This window comes from Sarcophilus harrisii, chromosome 1, assembly GCF_902635505.1.
Source record: "Sarcophilus harrisii chromosome 1, mSarHar1.11, whole genome shotgun sequence".
NCBI classification, from domain to species: domain Eukaryota; kingdom Metazoa; phylum Chordata; class Mammalia; order Dasyuromorphia; family Dasyuridae; genus Sarcophilus; species Sarcophilus harrisii.
In genome coordinates, this window is record NC_045426.1 from 714,696,238 (window position 1) to 714,721,058 (window position 24,821).

General features: G+C 41.1%; 1 protein-coding gene across 2 annotated transcripts; it reads right to left on the reverse strand.

The window, feature by feature from the left end:
- Positions 1 to 5,578: 5,578 nt before the first annotated feature.
- Positions 5,579 to 18,272, reverse strand: LOC105749711 (zinc finger protein 260-like). 2 transcript variants are annotated; one of them, XM_031949083.1, is made up of 5 exons: positions 17,981 to 18,272; positions 16,695 to 16,745; positions 14,581 to 14,707; positions 10,899 to 10,994; positions 5,579 to 7,791 (listed from the first exon to the last, which is right to left on the reverse strand). In XM_031949083.1, exons 2-5 carry the CDS (start codon positions 16,722 to 16,724, stop codon positions 5,891 to 5,893), a joined length of 2,154 nt encoding a protein of 717 aa, XP_031804943.1. In that variant the 5' UTR covers positions 16,725 to 16,745; positions 17,981 to 18,272; the 3' UTR covers positions 5,579 to 5,890. The 2 variants fall into 2 exon arrangements, with proteins under 2 accessions (XP_031804943.1, XP_031804944.1); XM_031949084.1 differs by lacking the exon at positions 17,981 to 18,272 and adding an exon at positions 17,589 to 17,897.
- Positions 18,273 to 24,821: the final 6,549 nt, after the last annotated feature.

Below are 24,821 nucleotides of genomic sequence, written 5' to 3' on the forward strand. Positions count from 1 at the left end.
AATATAGAGGAAAAAAGGATAGCTCACATTTGTAAAGTCTCACACAAGTTTACCAAGAAGCAACTCCACAAATGTTTTCCTAGGTAGGAAGTTGTTCTGAAAGAAGGATTTGGAAGTTCCAATGGACTGACCACAAGCTTAGCATGAATAACCACTAGGATACAGTAAGTAGTTTATTGCCATCTTGGGCTTCATGAAAAGAGGCAGGGACAGGTAGGGGATGATCCCCCTGTTCTCTTGTCAGACATCATCTGCATTACTGAATTCAGTTCTTGGTGCCAAGGTTTAAGAAGGCCTCCATAAGTTTTAAATGTACACAGATGCATTCCAGAAATGTGAAGAACCTTGAGCTCAAGGTACAGGAGGACTTTTCTCCTGCTCAGCCTCAGAGAGCAGAGCTGGCAGCCATGAGTGGAAGCTACAAAGAGGGTAATGTAGGCCTGATGTCAGGAAAGTTTGTAACAATTAAAGTGGGCCAGAGAGGAATGGGCTATCCTGAGATATGGTGGGTCCCTCCCTGTTTGAGGCCTCCAAGTATTGTCAATAAAAATCAAAGAAAAGAGAACAGAAGCTCATGGGTCATCAGAATGGCAGGATCATTTACAACATTTGTGATGGCAAAATGGAGAATAAGCTGGATAATAATAATAATACTATTTGCTACTTTACTAATGAGAAATAGTTAATGAACTACCTGGTATATTTTTGAATTTGAACCCAGTCCTTTGTAACTCCAAACTCAGGATTGTGTCTACTGTGCTTCCTAGATGAACTTCAGTAGTTCATTTTCTAATTGTTGACTTCATGTTCCTGGCAGAAGACTGAAGTAAGAATGTCTTCATCCCATTTTTACCTAATTCTAATCTCAGTCTCTCTCTCTCAATCTCTCTCTCTCTCTCTCTCTCTCTCTCTCTCTCTCTCTCTCTCTCTCTCTCTCAATCTCTCTCTCTCTTTCTCTCTCTTTCTCTCACTTTCTCTTTCTCTCTCTCTCTGATAAAATAATGATAGCTGGATTGAGGAAACGGAGCTCAGGCAAAGGGATATTAGTTACATTCATAAGATTTCTCTGCAGTGTGGACTAGCTGATATCAAGATAGATAATTTATATGTGAAAGCCTTTCTACACTGGCTATATTTATAATGTTTCTCTTTGGTGTGGATTCTCTGATGTACAATAAGAGCTCTTTTTTGCCTAAAAGCCTTTCCACATTAGTTACATTCATAAGGTTTTTCTCCAGTATGTATTCTCTGATGTACAACAAGAGCACCTTTTTCTCAATAATCCTTTCCACATTGGTTACATTTATAAGGTTTCTCTCCAGTGTGGATTCTCTGATGACTAGTAAGACTTCCCCCTTTTTGTAAAAGATTTTGCATATTGAATTACCTTTATAAGATTTCTCCCTAGTGTGTAAGAGTACTCCATTCTGGATAACCATTTTGGAAATGGTTACATATATAAGGTTTCTCTCCAATGCATTCGCTGATATCTAGTAAAAGATTCCATTCTTATAAAAGTCTGTCCCCACTAGTTACAGTTATAATGTTTCTCTCCGGTGTGGATTCTCTGATGTACAATAAGGGCTCCCTTTTTCCTGAAAATCTTTCCATAGTGGTTATACTTACAAGATTTCTCTCCAGTGTGGATTCTATGATGGTTAGCAAGAGTTTTCCTTTCTGTAAAAGCTTTTCCACATTCATTACATTTGTAAGGTTTTTCTCCAATGTGGATTCTCTGATTTCTAACAAGATCTAATCTTGTTCCAAATGACTTCCTACATTGGTCATATTCATAAGGTTTCTCTCTAGTGTGGATTCTCTGATGAACAGTAAGAGTTCTCCTTTCTTTATAACATTTTCCCATTGGTTGCATTTATAAGTTTTCTCTCCACTGTGGATTCTCTGATGTAGAGTAGGAGAGTCTGTTCTTATAAAAGTCTTTCCACACTCATTACACATATAAGGATTCTCTCCAGTGGATACTCTGATGTATAATAAGAGCTCCTTTTTGTCTAAAAGTCTTTCAACTTAGACTTCATAAAGTTTCTCTCCAGAGTTGATCCTCTAATGTCCATTAAGAGATTCCCTTCTTGTAAAAGCCAATCCAAACTGGTTACATTTAAAACATTTTTTCCAGTGTGAATTTTTACATGCACTAAAGAGACTCTCTTTCTGTAAAAGCCTTTCTACACTGGTTACATTCATAAGGTTTCTCTCCAATATGCATGACCTTATATCTAATAAGAGCCCCCACTTCTCTGAAGTGCCACTTATTGAAGTGGTAAAGTTATTTTCTAATTTGAACTTATCCTCCATTTATGTTACTCTTCTTCTATCTGGCAGTTTCTCAAAAGAATTGGTTGGTAACATGAGTTGATCATTCAGAAAAGTTTCAGTGATAGTGTTGCAACTTTACCAGTATAATACCAAAGTAATACCTGAAGAAATTCCATCATTTTACAAGTTATTTTATATATTAAACATTATTTTTTAAAAGCCCAACATTAAGCAATATTTGTAATTGACCTTTGAGTACATCTGCCATTTTGCAGGGGTCCAGCCTCTGCAGGAGGTCCAGGGGGCCGAGCAGGAGGAATAGAGTCAGCGTCAAAGGAAGACAGGAGTCTTGGGATAGTTTGAGTGAGGAACTAATGGAAGTGATATTCCCATTTCTCTCAGGCTCCTTCAGGATTTATTTTTATACTATATCATGATCATATATTTTTCTTTAGGTCAACATTGTCTTCAGACATGTGTCTGACTTAGTGACCTTTATATGTTACTACATTTGACATTTAATATTCGAGTAAGTTTTTTATGGTTAAGTGTTAATTATTGATTACATTACACGAACCCAATAATGAAAGGTAAATGTTATACAAAGTTAAATGTCAGTGAATTTTGTTAGTTTACTTATGTCTTTGTCAATTCTATGGGTTGTTTGATTTCTCTTTCCCTATTGGAACCATGTACATAGGCATTTAGGGCAATTCCTAGTTATACTTTAACCATCTTTTGGTTCCTAAATATACTGATCTTTTCTGAGTCTAAGTTGATAAACACCATTATTTCTTGGACCTTTGGACTCTCTCTGATAGTGACAATGCTTTCCATGGTGTTCTCTCCTTTATCATTTGTCTCAGTGAGAGATTAGTTTTATTAGGACAGAATATGTATGTGGAATCATTTCTAGTTAACTTGCCCAAATTCCCCTTGTCACCAGATTTTTAAAGATAATGTTTAGTGCTATAATCAAGCCAATTATAAATAATATAGGAAATAGTAACCCACTAATAACTTGGAGAAGACACAGGACTGGAAGCTGGCCTGTCCTCCTGCTTCCCCACTGAGAGCAAGGCCTGTCTAAATGACCTCCAGAAAGCTAGCCAGGCCTCAAGTGAAGGAGACAGACTGTGAAGGAAATAATAAAAAATTTGGACTTTATCCCTGGCTATTCTCATGGTGATTACTCAGCTGACACAAAGGCTGGTCCAAAGACCTCCAGAAAACCAACCCAAACACTACATTTTGGCGTCCGAATGTGGGACTAAGGATTTACACTCAGAAGTCCAGACTGACGTGATCCTGAGTTCAGTGAAAAAGTCTCCATGACACAGAAATTAGGGTAAGTACAAAAACAGACAAGAAGGAAACTTTGTTAAGAACTAGTGTTTCAGCTGAAATGGGACAAATGTTTAGAAAACAGTCTTCTCCACTACAAGGAAAGTGTGTAGCAAGCATAGTTGGACTAATAAAAAACCAAGATTTGATTGTAACTTGGGAGCAAATCATTGGACTTTTAGAAACATTACAGTACTAGTCTCTTTGGTTCTCTAAGGAAGAAGAATTAGAACCAGTCTGGCAACCATGGTACTTCCCTTTGCTTAAAATAAAAGTTCAAAGCTTCTCTGGGAACTGGAAGTCCTGGGCCTGAAAATCAGTTAGGAATGAAGGAGAGAAGCTTGTAATTTAGTTCTCTTTAGGGAAAGGGCTGAGGATCCAGAGCTGCTCCATTTTGAAATTCACCTCATTATGTTCACACATGAGTCCATGGTCACCCATTAGTATTTGTAATGGAAGTAATACAAAATGGGGTGTGCCACATTATCTGAGGAGCCAAACCCTCCATTCCCCAACCTCATCCAGTTATACCCCATTCTGGCAGAAACTTGTAACCTCACAAAAACTGCATTAAAAGGGTTATTGGACCAGAGAAGCCTTGAGCCTGATCAACAGGAAACTTAGAATAAGACAATCTGGTCTTGGGGCCCCTTCTCCATAGAAGGATGGACTTGATTCAAAGTTTCCATTATCCAGTGTGTTCAGGGAAGACTCTGATGTGAAGGCTTCCAAGCCCTTGACAGGGCTGCTTGTCACCTTTGGTGTCCACCTGATCCCCCAATTCTCACCTGTAACTTCAAGAAGCTGGAGCATGCACAGGGGCCATGCCCTGGTAAACTCTGGCCAGATGGGTTAAACCAGGCTGAGGACCACCAAAGAGTTTCAAACTCTAGGGTAAATTTTAGGGAAGGGTGTCCACCCTAGCCATGTAAAACCTACCCCTGGTGGAATGGGCAGATGAAAACAATTCATTCCACTGGGCATGAAGGCTGACACAGGCATTGTGGAAAGCTTAGACATTGGTTAGACATTGAAGACACGATAAATCAAATCATCACCCATCACCTTGACTCCATCCTGTCACTGGATGGTGGTGACTTCAGAGTGAGCATGATGACATTGTGCAACTCTGCCTCCCTCAAATACAATTAGGCATGAATCAAAAGCCATCACTACACATTCACACGCACGCACACAAACATACGCACACACCCACACACACCATTGTTCTTTCAGTTCTTTCTCTGGATGCAGACAGTGACTTTTCTTCTTATATTCTTTCTAGTTAATTTGGCTGTAAACACTAGCTGTAAAAATAGTGCTTTCTGTTTCTCTTCTAATCTTGGGTGCATTGGTTTTATTTGTGCAAAAAAGCTTTAATTTAATGTAATCAAAATTATTGTTTTGCAGTTTATAATGTTTTCTAGTTTTTCTTTGGTCATAAATTCCTCCCTTCTCCCCAGATCTGGCAGATGGACTATTCCTCATTCTCTTAATTTGCTTATATATGATAAGACCTTTATATCTAAATCATGAATCCATTTCAACCTCACCTGGATAGAGGGTGTTAGATGCTGATCAATGCCTAGCTTTTGCCATACTACTTTTCAACTTTCTCAGCAATTCTTGTGAAATAATGACCCCCCAAAAGCTTGGGCTCATTGAACACTTTTCTTGGCCAGTACCAAAGAGTTTTGATGACAGCTACTTTATAATTGTTTTAGGTCTAGTGTGACTAAGCCACATTCCTCTGCATTTTTTCCATTAATCCCCTTGAAATTCTTGACCTTTTGTTCTTCCAGCTGAATTTTGCTATCATTTTTCCTAGCTCCACAAAGTAACTTCTTGGCAGTATCCAGTGGGATTTAAACCAGGGATGCAAGGATACATTAGGAATACAATGAACATGATTAGCCATACTCTAAACCAAAATGTCCAAAACCACACAGCAGTTTCAATGAAGAAAAGGCTTTCAGCAAAGTACCAGTCTCTGATGGTAAAACTATAATGAAACGTATCAGCCTGGTGGGACCATTTTCAATATCATAAAAACATCTATCTAAATCCAAAAATATCACAGGAAATAGGACTGAAAGCTTTTCCAATAAAAGCCATGATGATTACTCACCCTACTTTTCTAAAAATACTAGCAATAGCAGTAAGACAAAAGAAAGGAATTAAAGAATAAAGACAGGTAAAGAAGAACTCAAACCCGACCAATAACTTAAGTAAAGTTGCAGGTTACAAAATGGATCCTCAAAAGTTAATATTACATAATAGTAAGAACTCCCCTTTTTGCAAAAGCCTTTCCATATTGGTTAATTTTATAAGGTTTTTCTCCAGTGTGGATTCTTTGATGAACAGTAAGAGATTCCTTTCTCATAAAAGCCTGTCCACACTGCTTGCACTCATAAGGTTTCTCTCCAGTGTGGATTCTCTGATGTCGAGTAAGAGTTCCCCTTTCTGCAAAAGCCTTTCCACACTGGGTACATTTATAAGGCTTCTCCCCAGTGTGGATTCTCTGATGTACAATAAGACCTCCCCTTTTTCTAAAAGCCTTTCCACATTGGTTACATTTATAAGGTTTTGCCCCAGTATGGATTCTTTGATGTTCAGTAAGAACTTTCTTATAACTGAAAGTCTTTCCACACTGGTCACATTCATAAGGTTTCTCACCAGTGTGGATTCTCTGATGTATAATAAAATATCCTTTATTGCTGAAAGTCTTTCCACACTGGTCACATTCATAAGGATTCTCTCCAGTGTGGATTCTCTGATGTATAGTAAGATAATTCCTTTTTCTAAAAGCCTTTCCACACTGGTTGCATTCATAAGGATTCTCTCCAGTGTGGATTCTCTGATGCATAGAAAGACTAGACTTATAAAGAAAAGTTTTTTCACACTGGTTACATTCATAAGGTTTCTCTCCAATGTGGATGCTCTGATGTCCAGTAAAACCTTCACTTCCTGCAAAGACTTTTCCACATAGGTTATATTCATAAGGTTTCTCTCCTATGTGGATTCTCTCATGTACACTAAGACCTCCCTTTTGTCTAAAAGTCTTTCCACACTGGTTACATTTATAAGGTTTTTCTTCAGTGTGGATTCTCTGATGTACAATAAGAGTTTCCTTTTTTCTAAAAGCCTTTCCACACTGGTTACATTTATAAGGCTTCTCTCCAGTGTGGATCCTCTCATGTAAAGGAAGACTATGCTTATATTTGAAAGTCTTTCCACATTGGTTACACTCATAAGGTTTCTCTCCAGTGTGGATCCTCTGATGTCCAGTAAGATCTCCCCGTTTTCTAAAAGCCTTTCCACATTTATTGCACTCATAAGGTTTCTCTCCAGTGTGGATCCTCTGATGCACAATAAGAGTTCCCTTTTGTGTAAAAGTTTTTCCACACTGGTTACATTTATAAGGTTTCTCTCCAGTGTGGATTCTCTCATGTAGAGGAAGAATCTGTTTATATTTGAAAGTCTTTCCACATAGGTTACATTCATAAGGTTTCTCTCCAGTGTGGATTCTCTGATGTACAGTAAGAGCTCCCTTTTGTCTAAAAGTCTTTCCACACTGGTTACATTTATAAGGTTTCTCTCCAGTGTGGATTCTCTCATGTAGAAGAAGAATCTGCTTATATTTGAAAGGCTTTCCACATTGGTTACATTTATAAAGTTTCTGTGCAGTCTGGACTCTCTCATGTTTAGTAAGAGCTCCCCTTTCCATAAAAGCGTTTCCACATTGCTTACATTCATAAGGTTTTTCCCCAGTGTGGATTCTTTGATGTCTAATAAGAAACCCCTGTTTTCTAAAAGCCTTTCCACATTTGTTACATTCATAAGGTTTATCTCCACTATGGATTCTCTGATGTGTAATAAGAGCTCCCCTTTCTTCAAAAGCCTTTCCACATTGTTTACTTTCATAATGTTTCTTTCCAGTGTAAATTCTCTGTAAATGTCTAATAAGAGCTTCACTTTCTAGGAAAGCCTTTCCACTTTGGTTATGGTCATTATATTTCTCTCCAATGTGGATCTTCTCAGATTCATCACAGATCTCTTGCCAAGTGAAGTTAGCAGGACCATCACTGATGAATCTTGGTTTGAGAGTTTCTACCACAGAAAGGCTTTGCTCTGTAGTACATTCCTTCATTTCAAGCCTGATCTCTCTTTCTGGAAAAAAAAAAGACAACAAAGAATAAAATAAATATAGACACTACACACACACACACACACACACACACACACACACAAATCTGATCTCTTTCTGGGAAAAAACACAACAAAGAATAAAAGAAATATAGATACTATTACTACTACTACCACCACACACACACACACACACACACACACACACACGTACACAAGTTGTGAAGGCCAAGTTAGCACCCTGGGTACCTTAGAATCAGCCAGTCAGGATAAGCAAAAGCCCTTGATCTTTATTCTTGGTCTTTTGGGGTAGCAGTCAGGGGAATGGACACAAGAATCTCCACACCTTCTTTCTCTCTATCTACAGCCAAAAAGTATCTCTTGCTTGTCTCATTCTACCTTCTAATCCCTTTTACAATTCTCTGTATACACCAACAGATCATGCTGGCACAGACTAGTGGGGTGGGCCATTTTCCAAGCATATGCTAATAGAGTATTGTCCAATAAGTAGCCTTAAGTGCTCGGTTGTCCAAGTGTATCTGCTCAGTTTCAGCCCTTTACAACAAGTGCTCATAGAGGCATCCTCAGACCCACACATTTATTTCCCCTTCCCTATATCAATAGAACAGAAACTCAGTTATTCTCTATTTCCCAAGATAAAGAGCAAAATCTGAAATGGGCAGAATCAACAAATTAAAAATCCCATTACCTCACATCCCAAGGATGATTTAATTTCTATTGTGCTTCATGCCCTAATATATTGAATCCTTACAGTAAATCTTAGACAACAGAGAAAGTGCCTTCAACCTCATTGGGTGCACAGCTTGGGTCATTAGCTAAAAATGGTTGAGTGACTTGACCCAAATCCCAGCAGCTAAAACTAGAATTTACCCCCTGAGAATCGGCATGCTCTGCCTACTGTACTTGACAAGTTAACTCGACTGTCAATTTTTCTGCCACTTTCTGATGATCACTTTCAATTTTATTTTTCTATTACATTATCTAAGGTCACATTCAGAATATTCACACTATTGTTTTTTACATGTTGATTTTTCATATTTTATCTACAGCATAAGTGATTTTGTTCTGATCTATTTTTTTATGTAGACACTAATTATTCTTTTTGAAACAATTAACATAGATTCCCCTACTTATCCTTTTAACTAACACAATTATTTTTATTATTATAACTTTTTATTGACAGAACATATGCATGGGTAATTTTTTACAACATTATCCCTTGCACTCACTTCTGTTATGACTTTTCCCTTCCATCCCTCCACCCTCTCCCCTAGATGGCAGGGAGTCTTATACATTTAACTAACACATGTTTTAAAAAAATTTACTGCAAGGATTTGACCCCAAAATTTTTCAGTCCTACCTCTGGGACAATGTGTATATGCATCTATCTACCTTAACAACTATCTTTCTGCAATGATTTCAAATTATCATGATAAGAAATACACTGCTTTTGGGGATCATGCAGTGAATACATCAAACTCTGAGGGCTTTTAAGTGCAACATCTTCTTTCAGTTTCTCAACTTGACATTAAATTGCTTCCAAAATTCCAGGAAGGTTGAACATTCAAGTACAAATGGCCATAGGTATGAAAAGACCCTTAGTGGCAGTCTCTCATTGCATTAGAGTAGTTCTCTCATTTCTGGGTTACCAGGTAATCAGATCTCATCAAACCAGTAACCAGCAGATCTAGATGTTGTCTGGCTTTCCATTCTTGCAGCAGTGAGGGCAGGTTACTTGAAAACCATGGTCCCTAGTAATGCAGAGTAGAAGCCATCATGAAATCATCATGGAAGTCTACAACCTTTGTACAAACATGGACCTTGAAATGCCACTCACTGAGATGCTAAGGTCATTTTCTAATCTGAGCATATCCTCTGTTTATGTTACTCTTCTTCTATCTGGCAGTTTCTCAAAGGAATTGGTTGGCAACATGGGTTGGTCAGTGATGATATAGCCATTTTACAAGTGGCAGAAAAAACGAGTATCATCTGAAGAAATTCTTTCCATTTAAAGGTTGCCTTGCATTATTAAACATTATTACCCCCCCCAAAAAAGCAATGTTTGCAAGTGACCTTTGAATAAAGTTGTATATATTATTATCAATACAATACTTGTCATGAGCCAATAGAAATATAAATCTTTTAAATAATAATTAGCAAATAATTTTGATTAGTTGGAATTTTCAAAAGTGAAATTCCATCTCTCAATGACAGCTTGTCTAATTCTTCTATTTTCCACATGTGTGATCATTTTCATCATATCTATTTCAGAATCAGAATAGAGTTAGTGGTACAGTGGAAAAATTGTGGATAGGGCCTTGAATATGTAAGATCCGAGTTTTCATCCCTTCTCAGAAATTTGGTACTCAATTACAGAATCTGTGTTTTCTTCAGTTTCTTTATATCTAAAATGAGCCTGATTCTAACATCTAAGTCTTGGTGTTCTCATGAGGATAAAATGAGATCATATTTATCTAGTCCATGACACACAGTAGATGCCTTACAAATGCTCATTGTTTTATTTCATGTAGATTCTTTCCTCCTCAATTGTGCTCTCATTAAACCACTATTATCTCACTAATTAGTGACCTCCTAAGGTACTAAATTTAAACAATTTTCCTGGTCCACAGTGGGTTTCTACATAGTAGCTAGTAGATTGTCTGCCCCACAGTCTGTGACTTCCATGAGAGCACATGTCCCCTGCATCTCTTTCTGTTCCTGGTGCTTAGCCCAGGGCTCAGCATGGAGCAGACACATAATTTTTCTGACTCAAAGTCCTAAGAAATGGCTCATCTCGGACAACCGAGGTGACAACCTGAGCCCTTTTGGCTCCTTCAGGAGAATTCTACCGCCCCAGATTCCAAGCAATGACGCTTATAGGACCACAGATGATCACTGAGAGTTGGGCCACAAGGCCATGGAGTGCAAGCTGCTCATTTTATAGATGGGAAACTGCGATTCAGTGACCAGTCCAGGAAGCCAATGACAAAGCATATCTGAAAATATTCCAAGCCTGCTCTTCCTCCCCCAAGCCCAGCTTTCACTTCATGGTGGCTCCTAGAAGTCTCTTGTAAGCACAACTCTCATGTCCCTATTTTCTCCTCACTCACCTGGAGGGCAGCTCCTTAGGCCATCTGGGTGCAGCATCCAGGGTACTTCCCTTTGCTCAAAATAAGAGATCACATCTTCTCTGGGAACTGGAAGCCCTGGGCATGGAAAACAGTTAGGGATGAAGGAGAGAAGCTTGACATTTAGTGCTCTTTAGGGAATGGGGTAAGGATCTAGAGCAGCTCCATTTTTGAGGTTTACCCAATTACATTCAAACATGTGAGTCTACGGTCAGCCATTAGTGCTTGTAATGCTAGTCACCCGTGATAGGGTTTGTCCCATCATGCTGTTGTACAAGGTGTTCTGAGAAAGAGGCAAATGCTCTTCCACCACCTCTTATCCTGTTAGGTTCCACTGTGGCAGAAACTTCTAACCCCATACCTGGGTACAAAGGATTCTTGGGCCTGAGCAGCCTCGGCCAGATCAAAAGGGACCTTAGTCCTAGAACCCTTCTTTATAGAAGAATAGACTCATTACAGAGTTTCCATTTTCTAGAAATTAGGTGGAGGCAGTAGGGCAATGGAGGGAGACATGGGCACAGGGAAGGGTGTACCTGAGCTTAAATTAAACCTTGGACAGTTAGTAGCTGTTTACTCTTTGTTAAGTATATTAAACTGTTTGCCTCAGTTTCCTCAACACTCAAATGAGCATAATAACATTACCTAACTTGCAAAGTTAATATGTTAAACACAATATTTTTTTATATTTATTTACAAACAAGCATTTCTACAATTTAGTAAAATAAAAAAGATGATTAAACATGAAATGGCAAATTTTTACAGTATACAACTTGCTGTTCCTTTCATATAGAAAAAATATATAAATGTTTTTCCTTCACTTTCCTGCCCCCACTCTAGAAATTTCTACCATTACACAGAAATATACATGGTATATCTATACATCTATCCACATACACATATATGTCAAATTATGCTTTATGTATTCTTAGTCATCAGTTCTTCCTCTGAATGCAAATAGCATCTTTGCTCATTGGTGCTTTTTCATTACTTTGGTTACTTAGAATAATAACTTACTTGCTGGAAGTTGTTCTTACATAATATCGTTGCCACAGTGGTGTGCAGAAAGCATCTGGCACAGCACCTGGCAGAGGAAATGCTTATTCCCTCCAAATTCCTTCCTACCACCTGTGCTAGAATTTGAGGGCTATAATAAGAAGGAAGAGTAAGGACAAACTTCCTGTACTGGGAACAAATAGATGCTAGGGACAACAAATTTATGCCTATTTAAAAGAATATTCCATAATAAAAGGTCAAGAATCTCAAAAGAATTAATGAAAAAAAAAATCAAATGAAGGTGGCCTAGCTGTACCTGATCTAAAACTATATTATAAAGCAGCAGTCACCAAAACTATTTGGTATTGGCTAAGAAATAGATTAGCTGATCAGCGGAACAGGTTAGGTTCACAAGACAGAATAGTCAACTATAGCAATTTAGTGTTTGACAAACCCAAAGATCCTCACTTTTGGGATAAGAATTCATTATTTGACAAAAACTGCTGGGATAACTGGAAATTAGTATGGCAGAAATTAGGCATGGACCCACACTTAACACCGTATACCAAGATAAGATCAAAATGGGTCCATGATTTAGACATAAAGAACGAGATTATAAACAAATTGGAGGAACAAAGGATAGTTTATCTCTCAGACTTGTGGAAGAGGAAGAAATTTGTGACTAAAGACGAACTAGAGACCATTATTGATCACAAAACAGAAAATTTTGATTACATCAAATTAAAAAGCTTCTGTACAAACAAAACTAATGTAAACAAGATTAGAAGGGAAGCAACAAACTGGGAAAACATCTTCACAGTTAAAGGTTCTGATAAAGGCCTCATTTCCAAAATATATAGAGAGCTGACTCTAATTTATAAGAAACCAAGCCATTCTCCAATTGATAAATGGTCAAAGGATATGAACAGACAATTTTCAGATGATGAAATTGAAATCATTACCACTCATATGAAAGAGTGTTCCAAATCATTATTAATCAGAGAAATGCAAATTAAGACAACTCTGAGATACCACTACACACCTGTCAGATTGGCTAAGATGACAGGAAAAAATAATGATGAGTGTTGGAGGGGATGTGGGAAAACTGGGACACTGATACATTGTTGGTGGAGCTGTGAACGAATCCAACCATTCAGGAGAGCAATCTGGAATTATGCCCAAAAAGTTATCAAACTGTGCATACCCTTTGATCCAGCAGTGTCTCTACTGGGCTTATACCCCAAAGAGATACTAAAGAAGGGAAAGGGACCAGTATGTGCCAAAATGTTTGTGGCAGCCCTGTTTGTAGTGGCTAGAAGCTGGAAACTGAGCGGATGCCCATCAATTGGAGAATGGTTGGGTAAATTGTGGTATATGAATGTTATGGAATATTATTGTTCTGTAAGAAACAACCAGCAAGATGAATACAGAGAAGCTTGGAGAGAATTACATGAACTGATGCTAAGTGAAATGAGCAGAACCAAGAGATCATTATATACGTCAACAACGATACTGTATGAAGATGTAATCTGATGGAAGTGGATTTCTTTGACAAAGAGACCTTATTCAGTTTCAATTGATCAATGATGGACAGAAGCAGCTACACCCAAAGAAAAAAACACTGGGAAATGAATGTAAACTGTTTGCATTTTTGTTTTTCTTCCCGGGTTATTTCTACCGTCTGAATCCAATTCTCCCTGTGCAACAAGAAAACTGTTTGGATCTGCACACATACATTGTATCTAGGATATACTAGGACATATTCAACATATATAGGACTGCTTGCCATCTAGGGGAGGGGGTGGAGGGTGGGAGGGAAAAATCGGAACAGAAGTGAGTGCAAGGGATAACGTTGTAAAAAAAAATTACCCTGGCATGGATTCTGTCAATAAAAAGTGACTATAATAAAAAAAAATAAAATAAATTTGATATACACAGTACCACAATTTGAAAAAAAAAAAAAAAAAGAAGTAGGGCAGAGGTGAAAAATATAATAGCACTTAGTAATTAAAATCTGATTTCTCAATTAAACATATTGTTACTCTTAATTATACTGATTGTTTTAATAAACTATGCAAAAGGAAAATTATTCACAATCAGATGAGATAGCAGGCTATAAATACAGAGCGTGAATTTAAAAAAAAAAAAAAAAAGAATATTCCACATGCTACACCTATCACAAAGAGCAATGGTGTATAAGGAAAAGCTGCCTGAGCCCTTTTCAGAGCTTTGGCAGATGAATTTGGTTCAGTTAGAGTCAGCCAAAATAAACTCTGAGATTAGTTCCATGTTTGAGATGTTTCCTTACTGATTTGTTCTTAGACTTGAAGTTACCTAGAATTGGTAAGAGATGGCTTCAGGAGCAACTAAAGACCCCCTCAAGGTTCTATCATCCAAGGAAAAGAGACCCAGGAGGGATCCAGTTGGGGAGTCGGGAGGCATTTAGGGTTAGGGTTAGAGTCGGGAGGCGCGAATTTAGGGTTAGAGTGGGGACCCGCCTCCCGATTCTAACCCTAACCCTAAATGCCTCCCGACTCTAACCCAGCTGACCAGCACTTTCTCCATTCCAACTGATACTGCCTCCCCCCCCTCCCCCCAATCCTCCATCCCAGGGAATGATGATATGCCTTTCGATTGCAAACTTCAGAGCTAGCAGAGGAAATGTCCTTACCCAGGGACAGCAGGTTCCAAGCATTCTCCAACATGACCTCCTTATACATCTCCTTCTGAGGAGGGTCCAAGAGGCCCCACTCCTCCTGGGTAAAGTCCACAGCCACATCCCTGAATGTCATCCCCTCCTAAAGCAGCAAAAGTCATGAGATATAGAATTGAGACACTTCAGAATTAGGGTTGGGGGAACCCTAACTCTCAATTTACAGCAGGAAACAAAGAGAAGAGATCTTCTCAAAGGGCAGACCATTTCTGAGTGTCAGTCAGCTCCTGGAACCAGGGTCATTAAGAGTGGGATCGAATTTTCCCAAAAGCATTTTATAGTGTTGTGACTGATGGTGTGGGGTTTGTCACCAAGGGATGGCAGGCATCAAAAGTGGGGATTCAGTCATGTGAAGAATTCACCATGGCCATTCTCTCTGGGAAAAGAAGGATTTATTGAGGGGAATAAGTTACAGACCAAGTGAAGGGATACAATAATGGTAAACATGAAATAGAGTGCAAGAGCCTGTGAAAGACAAGTTCCTCAGTAGAACTCACAATTACTCAGTAAAAAGGGAGCCCCCCCATGAGGTTGGGGCAAGCACTTAGCCAGATAAATCCTGAAAGGCTGAGTTATATGTAAGGAGGAGAAGATGGTTTGGGAAGCAGCCTGGAGTTAGGGAAGATAACATGTAGCTCTGGGAGGGAGGAGAGGCCCAAAGTATAAGATACCAAGAGTCAGAATGCCCTGCTGACTGACCCAAAGGAGGGTAACCCGTGTAGGATAGCCCCAAAGTAGGTTTCCCTGAAATCAGATGGAGATGACCCTAACCCAAAACAGACACATCTCTAGGGGCAAAGTGAAAATTTATTACATGCTCCTGAGAAGCGAATGTCTCCTCAACTGAGCAGTCCATTTATGAAAAGGTCCAGAGTAGGAGTTACATAACCCCAGAAGAGAAATTCCCCACCCACAGTGCTAATCTTTAAACTCATTGGCTGGGTTTAAGGCCTTACATTCTAACTGAGGTAATCTGCCTGGGAAACCAAAAGGTAGTTAATTAATCCAAATCTCCCCTTCCTAGGTAATATCTGATTTGGCAATGGAGTGTGAAGGGGTTTTCTATAAGTCTCTTGATTCTATGGGAGGTGAAACTTGGGCCTGTGTTAGCTTTGAAGTTGCAGGAGCATTACTCAATTTTCTGAGAGATCTCACTCCATCCCATTCAAATGAATAACTTATCTGATTCCTTACCTTCCCCTCCCATGAGAAGCTACTGCAAACCTCTTTCTTTTACAAGCTCCTCACAGCCTCCCTTTACCAACATGAAGTGGGGCTAATGAACCAACCTGCTTTGAAGGAGAAAGCTCACTTACCTCCTCATTACTCACTGGTTCTACTTTGGGACTTTTCTGGCTGAGCTCTCCACTCTGTCTTTGAATTGAGAGCCTCCTTCCCACCCAGACCCCTGTCCATCCCTCTGGGACCTGTGGCTTATTTTGTGAATTGCCAAGTAAAGGGAATAGAGAACTTACTCTTCCCAAAGAAAATAAAAGAGAACAGGCAGGGAAGGAAAATACACAAAAGTGAAGGACAGCCTGGGGAAAGTGAAGTAAACAACAATTAACATTCAAAGAAAATCTGTCTCTTGCTGAAAGCAAATACACTGAAAGGAAACACAGCATGCACATGGATTTAGATCCTAAGGATGACAGGTTCCCCAGAAAGACACAACTGGATTTTTAAAAATGGACCCAATCATGAAGGAAATGCTGGACAAAGAAAATGAAATTCCAATGGGAAAAATCCACAGATCACCCAAAAAACCAAATCCAGAACCCAAAAACAAAACCCAGGGCTACAAACTGCCAGGCTGGCAATGGTCACCTTTAGTGGGGGAGGAAGGTGGAAAGACTGAAAACGTGTAGAAAGGAAGGAGGCCTTATGGCATCTTCTAAATGGGACAACAGAGGAACATGCATATTTCTTTGTTCCTACTGTATTAACCTAATAACAAGTTTTGGAAAGAGACAATCCATAAGTAAGGCACTGACAGCTTCATATCATCTATCATGTCAAGGGAAATGCTTGTGATTGTTCATGTTGGTCAGATCTGGATGGCCCGCACTCACCTGAGGAGGTCTGAGGCTCCCAGGGCCCATTCCCTCTGGCTCCAGGTTCTTCTGTTCATAGAAAAATAATGAAAGTGACTCCATTTTGTAAAGTTCCTCCAACTGGTTCATATTCTTTCTCTACCTCAAAGGCCTCCTGTCCTTACCCTTTATGACCCCACCAACGTAGCAACCACAGTAGATCTGAATAACAGATGTCACACCTAAGGTTTTTAATTCTATGCTTTTCTGAGCATGAAACAGCTTGGAGTCACCTGGAAATTCCAGACAAAATCCAGGCTAGGATTGAGTTCTGAGGGTTCACAGAGAAGAGGAGCCAGGGAAGGAGAGGTAGGATCTGGGAGGCAAGACAGGCCAATATAGATCAGGTTAGGTTAAGGCCACTAGAAAGACAAAAATGTTCCAGGGGGACAGCTGAGCCTGGGAAGAGCTGGGGAGGACTGTGGGCTCGATCCGGTGGAACTTGGGCTGTCGTCCCTAAAGGAAAAGTGCAGATGGGGAGCCACAAGCCAGGAACCTGACAGGAAGTAGCTCAAGAGACCGGGTTCAGTTAAAGGGGAGGAGGGCAGAGCTTTGGTCATTGGGTCCAAGGTGGGCTCCTGGGTAGGAAGGTGGGACTCGACAATCCCTGAAGGGATTGAGCCTGAAGGAGAATCTGAATCTCTAAGCAAGAGGTGGGGAATGGGAGACGGGACCCCTAAGTCCTGATCAGAAGGCTGAAATCAGGACTCCTGGATTCCTAGGGGCAAAGTCTGAAGTCTGGGAGGTAAATCTGGGCAGGGGGAGCCAGCAAGTTTGGGAATTGGTGGGAGCTCATCCAGAAGCAAGTTTTAAGGGGGCGCACCCGACAGCCTGCGAAGCCAACAAGTGTGGGGAACTCCGGCTCTGACCTACCTGGGAGCTGTACACACGGTTGTGGCTTCCAGAAAACAAAGCGATCTGAGCTCTCAGGGAGAAGAAGAGAACCCGAAATTCCCCAGTAAGGGAGGACGATTTGATGGGCAGGAAGAGACATTATAGCTCCAAGTCTTCCGGCTTCCTCCAACCCTTCTGGAGGGTCCTCAAGGTCCTCAGAGTCCCTCCCTGTCCATCTACCAGGATGTTTGAGCTCTTTCCTCCAATCACAACCAGGGACAGGACTTAAGGACTCTCACAGCTCCTCCACATAAATCCCTCTCCTCTCATCTGCCCTAAACTCCCCACTCCCCCCACCACCACCCCTTCACACTCCACCTGGACAGTCACCCACAGGCTGGTCCTCTCTGAGAGCGCCTTTGATCAGTTACCTTTATTTCTTCCAGTTCCTCTTCATATTGCTTTAAAGCTACATTTTACATCCTTAAGGTCTGGCCTGCTTGTAGAGGGTGAAAAATTCAAAGACCGTGGGAGAACCAATCCAATCCAATCTGGATTTACAGCTACAAAGAGTGTCCAGCATCCGCATTTTCCCAAGAGCCGTTTGCTTTCAGTTCCTCAGAGTAGAGGATCCCTTGTTTTGGCTTAGTCTTTCTGCTCAGAAAGAGGTGAGTCTGGGAGGGAAGGAGCTGGGGGAGGCGTTGGGGAGGAGGAGCTGTCAGAGAGGACCAGCCTGTGGGTGTCCAGGTGGAGTGTAAATTCCGGGGTGGAGTTTGGAGCCTTGGGAGGAGTTTAGGGCAATAGAGGGATCTTTGTGTGATGGGAGGGAGAGGCAGGACTTATGTGGGAGGAGCAGTGAGAGTCCTTAAGTCCTGGCCCTGAGTGTGATTGGAGGAAGAAGCTCAACCACCTTGGGGGATGGACAGAGCAGGGCTTTTGGGACTGGGAAAACCGTCCCTGATTGGATTGGAGGGAAGCAGGAAGTTTTTAAGCTGAGATCCCTCTCTTCTGTGGGGTTCAGATCCCTCTCCTTTTTTCCCTTGGAACTACTGTCCCTTTGTCTTCTGGAGGACAGACCTGTTCTTGCAGCTCCCAGGTAGGTTTGAGCCAACATCTCCCATATTTCCTGGCTTCTGTTGGCTGTCCTGGTCATTCGGTCCCCTCTTCCACTCTGACCTTGTTGTGAGTGTCCTCCAAGTCGACCAAAAGTACCCCCTTCTCCCAAGCCTTCTTCTTGGATGAGCTTTCCACCCCTAAATGTTTTCCAGGCTCCCAGCCACTTCCCCAACATCCGGGCTCCCCCTGCCCACATTTAGCTCCCAGACTTTAGTCTTTACCCCCTAGTAATCCGGGAGTCCTGATTTCAACCTTCTGATCAGGACCCAGAGGTCCCCTCTCCCTGTTCCCACTTCTTGCTTAGGGATTTAGATCCTCTTTCAGACCCAATCCCCTTTAATGTCCCTTGAGTCCTGCCTTCCTACCTCCAGTACCCCAACTTGGGCCCAGTTTCCAAAGTTCTTTCCTCATCCCCTTAACAGAACCCGTGGCCATTGTGCTCATTTCCATCAAGTCTCAGGGTTGTGAGTCCTTGTCTGCACTTTCCCATTATGAACTCCAAGACCAGACTCTACTAAAGCTTCTCTCCCCAGTTCCTAGTCAGGCCTCAGGACTCAGAATTCCTGCTTTCCCAGGCTCAGCTGTCCCACTGGAGCACAAATTGTCACTCCAATATTCCTGATTTCCCTGCCATGACCTATATTGGTTTGTTTTACTTCCCAGACTGTAATCCTGCCCCTCAGACCTGCTTCCCAAACCCTCTTCCATCAGACCCTCAGGGCTTAGTCCTAGATAGGATTTTATCTTTCTTGTCTTAGGTTTCTCCTGGTCATTTCTGGTGACTCCAAGCCAGGACTTTCCCCATCTCCCACCTTTCCTGGCTTCCCTCTCTCTACAACAAGCAGTCTGTCTATTGTCTAGAATGTTATATACATATATAACTTATATAACATTGTGTTAGTTGGGAAGAGAGGATAGAGGGAGGGCAGAGAATCAGGTGGAAGGAGAGCTCTGACTCAGGAACTATTGAAGCTCTCACTGGTCTCCCACCTGGAATCCCAAGCCTCTTGTACTTCTGGGGTCTCTGTAAGATAGGGAGAGGAGGAAGAGACAGAGGGGATGGGTTTTCCTGTCCACCCCATCTTCATTTCCAAACCTGACTCTCCCTGCTGCCTGCAATCTTCTGTAGGGTGGAGTTTTTATCCTGAGGCCAGGACCAGGGCCTTTGAAACTCCCTGTTGGGGTCTTACTCCCAGTGTGTCTCTTCAGGCTACCTTCCAACCTGTAGGAACCCCTTCCTCTTCAGGGATGGCTCTCCTTCTCCAGGTCAGTCTTCAGGGGAACCAGGCCTGGCCCAAGCAAATATTGGGTCAAATGTAGATGACAAAACTTGGAGGAAAATTAGACTGGTTTTATCATGAGGGTCCCAAAGAGCAGTCACCCAAAGGACGGTGAGCACAAAGGCAATCAGCCTGGGAGGAAGATTGTGGCAAGTCCTGGGGACTCTAGGACTTTCTCTTGGCTCTCAGAAAGACTAAGAATGAAAGCCTCCCATGGTTCACTGTGACCACTGTTGATAAGAGCTTTGGTTGTTGCTTCGTTTGTGGGGCCAGAAAGGGTGGGGGAAGCTCAATCCTGAGATTTAAAGATCAGGACCAGGAGGAACTTGACAAAATGGAGTTACTCTGGGTGTTTGCTACCTCCATAGAGAGTCTGGAGCTCCCTGTGAGGGAATGGGCTCTGGGAACCTCTGACCTCCTTCTCAGGCAAGTATAGTCCATCCCCAGACCTGACCATCAGCAGTCACAACCATTGCCATGGACATGGAGGATGGGCTGTGAAGCTGGCAATGTCTCTCATATGGATCATTTCTTTATCAACATGGGTATCAGTTATAACACAGTAGGTTAAATTCCATCTCCTTACAGCTGACACACAAAGATAACCACTTCCCTCATTACTCTATTACCTAGGGGACATGTCTTTGCTCTCTGAATGGTACACACACACACACACACACACACACACACACACACGAGCTTCTCCCAGTTCTCTTTCTTGTGACCAACCTCTTCCATATAGCAACTCAAGATCTGGGAAAGATCTGGCTTCCCCAGCTCTTGGCTTTTGCAATGCTGTCACCAGAGCAGGAACTGGCCTCCTGGTGCTGCTCAGGTCACCCAAGCCTTCCCAGGTCTCTCTGAAACTCCCCTTTACCATTTCTTGGGTCAAGTCAATAAGCATTTAAATAGGCCCTAGAATGCAGCCAAGGAGTTCTAGTGCCAACATTTCCCAATATGGGCAACCCTGTTTGTTCTCTCACTCAGCTAGCCTCTCCCATGATTATCCTGTATGCTTTTATATGTATAGAGCTCCTGATGGCCAAGAGAAAATCTCAGAATTCTTTTTACATTTGCCTCCAAGCACATCAAGTGTCTGAGAGAGATCTCAGAATGAAAACTCCCAGGAACATCATAGGCAAAATGCAGAGCTTCCAAGTAGCTGAGAAAAATCCTGCAAGCACCTGGAAAATCCAATACAGTTCAAGTACCAAGGAGCCACCATGAGAACCAGACACAATTGAACAACTATTATTAAGGAATAGAGAACTTGGAATAGGACAGGCCAGAAGGCAAAAGACATGACTTATGAACAAGAGTCATTCATGAAACAAAACAGAATATAACACTATGAGGAGGAAAGGACCTTTAATGAAAGTCCTTCCAAGCATTCCTAATGAAAAGACCCTAGATGCAGAAAACCTGAAGAGAAATACAAAACAACAACAACAACAAAATGCAGTCCAGTCCAGGTCTTACTTGAGACCTACTTTACTCTCTGTTAGGGCTATGGATTCAGACATGTTGGCTCTCCATCCTCCTAAGAACCAATTGTAAAGACAGACCAGGTAAACTTTGATGAAGAATGCCTGTTACTGGAACAAAAGTGTTATTTACAGTGAATTGAAGGCATACATGAGGTAAATAGATCAATATGATCATTTCTGCTCTGTATTGATACGTATCACAACTGTTTACAATTCTCTTGATGCTGATGAGCTTCACTACCATGCTGCGTTGATAAGCATCTTGGCTCAGAGAGATGCAGAAATGCCCAGAAAAGAATGGTGATGAAGGTAGCTAGTAATTTTGTAACACGAATCTAAAAGATATATCAACACTGGCACTCAGATTAATCAACAGAGACTGCAAAGCATATCTTCCGCCTGGTCTCAGTATTCATGCACACTCTCAGTCTTTCAGTGGAGCTGAACTTCGACAAGCCATAGCTTGGCTAATTTGAGAAATGAAGACTGGGCCACGGTCTCTGAAAAGAGCTGAGCTAGCAAACACCTTGATGTCCCAGGGGCTTTTCAGTTCCACAAGGGAAGGCATCTATCTAATGAGTAAAGATGTCAACAAAGACCAAAAGGAGCTTGAAGCCCCCCAAGGGGGCATATGTATAAAATTTGTCTGCCAATCCTTCCCTGGATATATCCCCCTCCTCTGGATGGACTTCAGAAGAGAGGGTGATTTAATAGCCCCTTCAGAATTTACTTGGCACAAACCAGGCAGGCCTGGCAGACCTGCCTAATTGTTTCTCCCACTTATGACCAGTGAAAATAGGCTTCACAAGGCATTAGAAGGCACTGTTTCCTAAGTGAGTAGCTTGTTGTAGCCAAAAAGAAATTTCTACTGGCTAGCTTCTGGGAGTAGTTGGCCTGAGAGAATCTGAAACCATCCAGAAAAGAAAAGGGGTACCCCTTTCCTTCAACAAGGGCTTGTTGCTGGGGGCTATATGACCAAGTGAAGGACTTGGGGAATTGGGGAATCAAAGGTGCCATGGTCAGAGGCAAATGGGAAGCAGCGCAGGTGGCTGAATCTGCAAGCCTGAAGGACATCCTCCTTCTGGTGTCCTTCACAAAACATTACAGGAACCTCTCTGGGTCCTTGGACAGCTTGCAGTAATTGTAGAACTTCCCCTGCATACTTAGTGGGGGGATGTTTGCTGTCAAAAGACCTCTTTTTTTCTATATAGTCCCATGAGCACACAAGACATAAAAGACAATTTGGAGTCAGTAAATTCACTCTAATTCCTTTCACCAATTCTAAAGCCCTGGTGAGGGCCATGAGATCAGCTTTCTGGGCAGAAGTCTGGTGGGGGAGGAGGGAGCGGGGAATGGGGCTCATGGCTTAGTTTCTAGGTGCAATTGAGGCTCACCAGCCTCACCAGACAGTACACACCTGTCTACCTTCTCCTGTTGTCAAGAAAACTGGGCCCATCAGTAAACTGTAGAGGTACGAACTAAGTCCATGTACAGAAAGACTCCAGTCCAGGTCTTACTTGAGACCTGCTGTCTGTAAGGGTTCAAAGTTCAAAGAATTAGCTCAGCATCTTCCCTGTCAGTGATGAGAAACAAGCTGGAGAGAAATTTAAGGTATCTTGCTGGACAGTGCATAATGAAACATGCCATTTGGGATTCCAGAAGTAGATTTTTACTGCTAACTGCTCCCATTTGTGACTCTGTTACCATAAGCCGTTTGTTACAACTCTGTTCTAGAAGCTGCTTGTTACTAATTGCTCCAATTTGTGACTTAGCATAAACAGTTTGTTACAACTCTGTTAGAGAAAGTGATTGTTACTGCTAACTGCCCCCCTTTGTGACTGTTACCATAAGCAGTTTGTTACAACAGTTAGTTAGACAAGCAGATTGTTACTCCTAGGTACTGTTTAATGTTAATGTCAAGCTGGAAAGTTGGAGATGAGGTCCATCTGTAACCTTGGAAGGTACAGAAGTCCAAGGGATGGTGGCTCTTTCAGCAAAGCTGATAAGCTCAACAGGACTAGCAGGTGAGTGATCAATCTAGTGCCAAGACTGAAAGAAGAAAACCAGCACTGAGTCAAACACCTTGTCAATGAATTCCCTGATCCTTATAGCAAACTCTGGTATCATTATCCATATCTTATTTTTGCTTATGTAGTTAGGGAGATCTGGAGCAGAAAATATTGATTTCCTTCACTTTTTTAATTCAAATTTTCTTTTTTTTTTTTTACAAGAAAAAATAGATTTCTCTCCCTTCCCTTTCCACCATGCCATCCTATGGAGAAAGCAAGAATATACATTATATGTAGCCAACTGTTCTGAAAAGGCATTTAATATTAAGATCTATTAATACATGATCAAATGTCTATATTTTGTAACACAGACTCTGCTGCAAAGCATGAGCGCTAAGTAAATGAGGGAAGAAAGGTTCTAGCTACACTAAAATATTCATTGCAGTAGCTATTTTTGTTTTACTTTGTGTTTTGGTAGCAAAATATAATGTAGATACAAAAGAGAAACAAAATAGATGGTCTTTAGTTGGACAATGTCTAAACAAATTTTGAAAATGAATATACTGGAGTATTGTATCATGAGATATAGTGGATAAAAAGTATTCAGAGAAGCATGGGAATGTGTAAATGAACGGAAATAGACTGAGGTGAGCAAAACTAAGAGAAAGTATATACCCAATGACTCTTTAAATATTCAGATAGCCTAATCAGTGATCTCTTCAATTTGAAATTCCTTCTGACAAAGTAGTTGCATGTCTCTATCCATCCTGTAATTTTCTTGTTTTTGTTTTTTTTTTTAATAAGAAACTTCTTGCCTTTGTTTCATAGAAATTCACAGAGGATCATTACAAAATGATGGAGTCCTTCCTTATTTACTCCTACCATCTCAAGGGCATTTGTCCAGTGTTCCAGAGTCCACCTATCAGCACTTTTCCTTATCATGTGACCAGCTAATCTTCACTTCTTGTTCTACAATCTTTCATGTGAAGTATGAACAATGTCAATTATCCCAACAGAGGACATCAAGAAATTTCAGAAAATGGTTTGATCAGTCAACACAACTACCTTGACAAATGGAGAGAAGCAACTGCCAAAGATGATAGCAAGTAGACAATAAATTAGCTTGTAAAATCTTTTAATTTTATGATGTTTGTGCTAACAATGACAAATCATTCTGGGACCCTACAGTCTGTCAGGTTTAATAGGTTTATACATTAGACAGAAATGGGGGCCATTACCAGGTGTCTTGGTCTATTTTTTCCCACTGGGCTCTGATGACGCTGATGGATGGAGTGAGCTAATAACGCTCCAGAGTCTCCCTGAAATCCAACACAAGACCTGACTGGATGATGGCATCAGTGCTCTTTTGGAACAAAGGAC